General features: G+C 43.2%; 1 protein-coding gene across 3 annotated transcripts in view; it reads left to right on the forward strand.

Moving 5' to 3' along the window:
• Nucleotides 1-5,023, forward strand: part of LOC109973979 (protein FAM49B-like) — a 13,333-nt gene extending 8,310 nt beyond the window's left edge. For all 3 annotated transcript variants that reach the window (XM_020623911.1, XM_020623910.1, XM_020623909.1), the window contains exons 8-12: nucleotides 136-252; nucleotides 1,188-1,267; nucleotides 1,389-1,515; nucleotides 1,781-1,851; nucleotides 2,749-5,023. In XM_020623911.1, the coding sequence (XP_020479567.1) occupies nucleotides 136-252; nucleotides 1,188-1,267; nucleotides 1,389-1,515; nucleotides 1,781-1,851; nucleotides 2,749-2,818 (465 nt within the window). In that variant the 3' untranslated portion in view covers nucleotides 2,819-5,023. The remainder of the gene's footprint in view (nucleotides 1-135; nucleotides 253-1,187; nucleotides 1,268-1,388; nucleotides 1,516-1,780; nucleotides 1,852-2,748) is intronic.
• The last annotated feature ends 981 nt before the right edge of the window (nucleotides 5,024-6,004 follow it).

Here is a 6,004-nt window from a genome sequence, read left to right on the forward strand (position 1 = left end):
CAGAATAGGTTTTTCAGTATATAAACCCCATTTATTCCAATAAATATCTTTAATAAACCAATTCCAAGATAAACTCAGCCCCACAAATGGTTTTGTGGTTTAAGTTGTTAATGTGACAACCTGTTGTTGTTTCAGGCCGACACAGGAAACGAGGTCAACAACGAGCTGGCCAATCGGATGTCTCTGTTTTATGCCAGTGCCACACCGATGCTGAAGACGCTAAGTGACGCTACGTCAAAGTTCGTCTCTGATGTGAGGCCATCCATAGATTTTATTGTTTTGATGTCAACTTTACATTTTATGTATGAGTCCACTGACATTTTTGAAATGTTCACAGTCATTCAGTTTCAGCTTCATTTTTCACAACAAGGTGACACACATGCTTTAACGAAAACATACAGTCGCTGCCACACAGGCTCACATTAAAGGATCACTAGGCAGAAATTTTTTAAAGTGAACTTTTTTGGACCTGCGTATGCTTTTGGTTTTGGTTGCTGACAAAGCTGCAACACACAAGAAACAACAGGCTGCCACAGAAACAACTGCTCTGGATGGGCTCTGAGGGTTGTGTGCATCAATTTAAATGGTTTGATGCTGCAGGTGTAGTGAACATTCAGCCTGTTCGCTCACACATCAGACTGCTAGTTGTTACCATGAACCTCCAGCAGAGGTCGCTACAGCCCAGCGTTCTCTGTGAACACAGCAGTGCCACAGGTCCAAACACGAATATGTGAGCACATAATTGTTTCAGGGCAGCACAGCAGTTAGCAAGAAGGCTCCGTGTTTGAGCCCCAGCTGACTCGGGGCCTTTCTGTGTGGAGTCTGTATGCTCTCCCTGTGCCTGTGTGGTTCTCTCCAGGTACTCCGGCTTCCTCCCACAGTCCAAAGACATGCAGCTTAGGTTGACTGGTGACTGTAACTTACCTGTAGGAGTGTGTGTGAGTGGTTGTCTACATGTCAACCCTGTGATAGACTGGCACCTGACCAGGGTGGACCCCGCCTCTCACCCAGTGTCAGCTGGGATTGGTTCCAGCCCCCCCCCGACCCTATCTATAGATAGATAGACAGATAGATAAGTAGATAGATGAATCATTGTTTGAGGCTGAAACTTGTGTCAAGCTGAAGCTGATCATTTGTTGACTTGTGATTTTTGGATGAAACCTTATTATGCTGTTGTTGTCAAGCAGAATCCAGATGTCCCGATTGAAAACACAACAGACTGTTTGAGTACGATGGCTAGTGTGTGTAAAGTGATGCTGGAAACACCGTGAGTTCTCATCTGTTCTTGAATGCATCATCATCATGATCACAGCCAGTCACCAGCTCACTCCCTGGCTCTGTGTGTGTGTGTGTGTGTGTGTGTGTGTGTGTGTGTATGCGGCGTGCAGGGAGTATCGCAGCCGCTTCACCAGTGAGGAGACCGTGTTGTTCTGCCTGCGTGTGATGGTCGGCGTCATCATCCTGTACGACCACGTTCACCCGGCCGGAGCCTTCGTCAAGACCTCTAACATTGATGTATGTTAACGCCGCTTTGTCATTTCTTCCATGAGCATCTCAGTCTGACCGATGAGCTGCAACATGAATGTTTTCTGCCACAGTCGGAACAGTTTATTTATTTTCCGACAGATTGTGATAAACTTTCTCCCAAACTTCAACTGTGGTAGTTGCTCATTTAGTTACAAACACTGAGTGCATTTTTTTTTCCTCATTAAGCAAGATGTTGAACATTTTTATGCAATTTTAGGTTGAATAAAGTCCATTTTATTTTGGTCATTATCAGATGAAAGGCTGCATCAGAGTGCTGAAGGAGCAAACGCCCAGCAGCGTGGAGGGACTACTCAATGCTCTCAGGTCTGTAAACTCCCTCACACTCCACTAATGCATCAAACGTTAAGGGAGGAATCTAAATCAAACTGCCAGTGTTGGTGTGTTCCCGCTGACAGGGTGGTTAATTCAAACGCTTGGTGAACAGTTTGCAGGCAAATGTTCTTTTGGCTATGTTTTACGAGGACCCTGAAAAAGCTGCATCCACATTCCAGATCTGATGTGTCCACAGTAGTGTGAACAGACCAGATGTCCTCAGACCAGATCTGAGCCACCTGTGTTTTTTGCTCCTAGACCCGATTCCTCTCTGACCTCTGACTGTGCAGTGCTGTCAGAACAGTCAGATCAGAATCCATGTGGTTGTTTTAACATCTCCTCCTCTGCACACATGGCCTGTCGTCATCATTTGGCATCAGCCACTCACAGACCAATAACAATAAATATGGAGGGAAGCAACGACAGTGACGGGGTCAGTGGAGAGACCAGGACGTTTCACATGTGGTGCACCTTTATGGAGAAGCTTCTGATCAGGCCAAACTGGGAGGAACAGATTGTAACCTAGCGGTTTGGGAGGAAACTGGGCCTTTTGACCATCGCACACACCACCTGGTTGTTGTTCTTGTGTGGCGGTTTAGGAGCTGAGCGGTGTTCACACTGGAGCCGGGTACATGACCCTGACACACACACGGTGACAGAGCGTTAAGGCCTGGGATGTGGATGCAGCCTGAGTTGGTGCTGCAGTTTATCTATTCAGTCCAGACAGAGTCTAAATGGATGATGGCAAAATCAGGATTTTTTTCAGACTTACTCTTTTGACTCGGTGTTAACGTGAATCAAACGTAATCAGTGTCTTCATCCTTTTCTGACCTAATACTGTAAGTACTGTTGTTAAATGGTCACTGAACCACCTCCTCTGCTCTGCAGGTACACGACCAAACATCTGAACGATGAGACTACCTCCAAGCACATCAAAAACATGTTGCAGCCAAATTAACTCACTTCTTCAGCAGAACGCAACTGGAACAATACAGGGTTGACAAAAGTGTTGTGGTCCAAATTTCAAAAGAACTACTGAACAAAGCTTTATCCGACATCTTTGTTTAACTTGTTTAACTTGTTTTTTATCGTTATTTGAAAAATGTTTGTCAAAAAAGAGATACCTTTTACCTGTTTGATTTAAAAAAAGCTGTCCAGCTGTTGTGTTCATGTTGCATTCATGTCAGGTAAGATTTCCAGCAAATACAATAATTGGGAAATGATATTTAGTCTGCCACCTACTGGTCATTACCAGTAGTACAGTTGACTTCTTTGTTGTTAACAGTTTTTTGCTCACAGTAATGGGCCAAGATCAACATGTTAACACATAACAAACCTTCAAGCTGATGATCAGGATCCGTCAGTGTGTTACAAACCACTGTGGATAAACCAGTAAGTGACACTGGGTTCTCCGGGTCCTCCTGCAGCTGTGAATGACTGAACATTGACTGTAACATGTTGCTCTGTACTCCTGATGTGAATGCAGCTGTAACAGTTTTCCAGCAGCTCCGATCTCTGTCGCCCTTTGTTATAGAGCGTTCAGCCCCTTTTCCACCAACAGAACTTTTCCAGGCCCGTCCTCAGGAGCTTTTGCCTCATTTAGATTTAGTTCCTCAGCTGCAACTCCTGCCTTAGATCTGAACTTTTTAATTACCTATAGTGGATTTTCACAGCATTACTGACTGGTCAGCCTCAAACTGTAACATTTCGGGGATTTTTCTTCTTAGTTGTATGACAACTTCTTTGTCTCTTAGAGCGTCATGTGACCTGCAGTGCAGATGATGCTTGCTTCTCAAAGTCAAACTGGTTCCTGGAGTAGTGCCATTAGTTTCTGGATTCTTTGGTGGAAAAGGGTCATAGTGCTCAGAGGACTGAAATGGCTCGTTGCTCCTCAGAAGATGAGCTGACGTCTGGTGAGGCTGAGTTTTGTGGCCATAAACCAAACAAGGGCATTTCACACGGTCATTTCATTTCACATTTTTTTGAAACCCAGCTGTACTTCCACAGTCAAAAACCGGTGGTATGATCTGAAGCAAGGTTTACAGAAAAGTTAAGTATTTGTAATTTTGTTTAGGGGAGTCTGAGATAAAACATAAAACGCGATCGCACTGATATAAACAGGCTACTGATAACAGTTGGTAATTAGCTAGCAGAGGAGAACCACTGTGACGAGGAGGACGCGGTACGGATGCAAAGGAAACCTCAAACTGATGCCGAAGTGACAGAGGGCTGCTGACTGGAAACCTGTATGCGCTTTTCACTTTGCCTTGTATGTTTATGCTGCAGTGTCAGGACTGAATGGCATTAATTGTTTTGAATGATTTTTGTGTTGCCAAATAAAGTTTTTACATTTTTAAGAAAAGTCTGCAGCTGTCGCTCGTGACTTGTTGGATGTTAAGTTCCTGGGTTTTCTGTCCATATTCAAACATAAATGAGTATTAGCCACTAGACTGAACTAATAACATTTTAGCACATCTTCACTTTAACAAAGATAAAAACAATAATGCCGTCAGCAAACGAACATATCCCATGAGTCTCGGCCACTGCCAACCTGCAGGGTCAGCGAACAGGACTGGGAGTTGCAGCTGAATCGTTAACTTGTTCTTTTACTAGATGTTTGGGCTCCATTTTAGAAACGTCCTGTGACTGTAACTATCAGAATGAATGTTGGCTGCAGTTAAAACGTCCACTGGGAACGTTTTAAGATTGCCAATAAATTATTCACCTAAACACAGGGGAATTTGACACTTCAGAGACACGAGCTGCTCCAGCAAAACTGAACTTTGTGAAGAAACTTGAAACTGGCCATTGAGTTTTGTTTTCAGTCTCTTCTCAAAAATCCTTGAAGCATTAAATGCTAAAAGCTTTCAGAAGAAGTGGCAGATCCTCTTTTCTAACCTTACTACTGGAGACCTGTTTCTGTGCTTCCCTTATCCATTTGTTTGGTGTTTATCGGTTCTATATACATTTAATTTCTGGCCTGTTTCCAGCTCAAATGCAGAACTGCTGACTAGTCACCTCTCTATTCCAGTCTCCCAGTTAAATCTGGTTATTTTCTGTTGATTGTGGAACAGTTGATGCCACTGCTGTGTCTTCTTCCTCCTCTTGGTATTTTTAAATCCTTCTTAAGTCTCTTTTTTTTTTATTTCTGCACTATTGTTCTTATCCTGTCTGTCTTCTGTTTCTGCTGACTGCGTCACCTTGTTATACATTTGTCTTCATTTTCATTATCTGAATCAATTTTTCCTGGACAGAGGTTTTGTCAGTGTTTGTCGTGTATGAGATGATAAATAAAGTGACTCCACCTGACTCAGGATTTCACTGGAACATCAGAACTTTACTGTGAATGGGAGTTTATCTCACAGCTCAGTCTTATCTCTGGAGACAGTACACTGAAAGTATTTAAACCACCCAACACACACACACACACCAGTGGGGCAGTAAAGCCTCCTCTGTGAAGGTGATAATGTTGATTTTGAACCGAAACCGGTCCTTGGTGATAAACCTGGGATGATCAAACTAATAGAAACACATCAGTAACATAACACAGCTCAGAGTGTCTGTTGTTGGGGTGTGCACAGGCTCATGGTCACTCCAGAAACATCCCGTAAAGTTTAATTATTATAATTCAGTTTTCCTTATGTAGTTGTGTTATTTTTTCATTGCTAAAAGACAAGTTAATTTTATCGCGTGTGTACAGTGGTAGATTAAAAAGAGAAAACAGAATTAAGTGGATAAAGCAGAAAAGAGCAACTGTGCATCCACCATGCAGTGTGAGATATGACTAAACCTGGCACACAGACAGTCTGAAGCTATGATTTAAATAAGCAGAGCTGCAATTTTAACATGATTGCTTATGTATGCGAATCATAAAAACTGATTGCTGCTTCTCCAGGTTTAGTCTGAGTCTGAGGACAGAGCGCAGACCTGGATCCTTCATAATTGATGAGACAAAATCTCCCGACAGCCACAGTACAAGACCCACACTGGTCCTCACAGATGTAGCCTTACAAGTACACACGCATTCCTTGGAAGCTAGTAATTCCTGGGAAAAACAGCTGACAGGAAGCAGCACATTCCCCGTAGGTATGTGTGTGTTGTTCCATGATCTTGTTTCCATTCCAGGCTCTGTGAGTGATGATAA

The sequence above is a fragment of the Monopterus albus genome, unplaced genomic scaffold, assembly GCF_001952655.1.
Source record: "Monopterus albus unplaced genomic scaffold, M_albus_1.0 scaffold316.1, whole genome shotgun sequence".
Taxonomy (NCBI): Eukaryota; Metazoa; Chordata; class Actinopteri; order Synbranchiformes; family Synbranchidae; genus Monopterus; species Monopterus albus.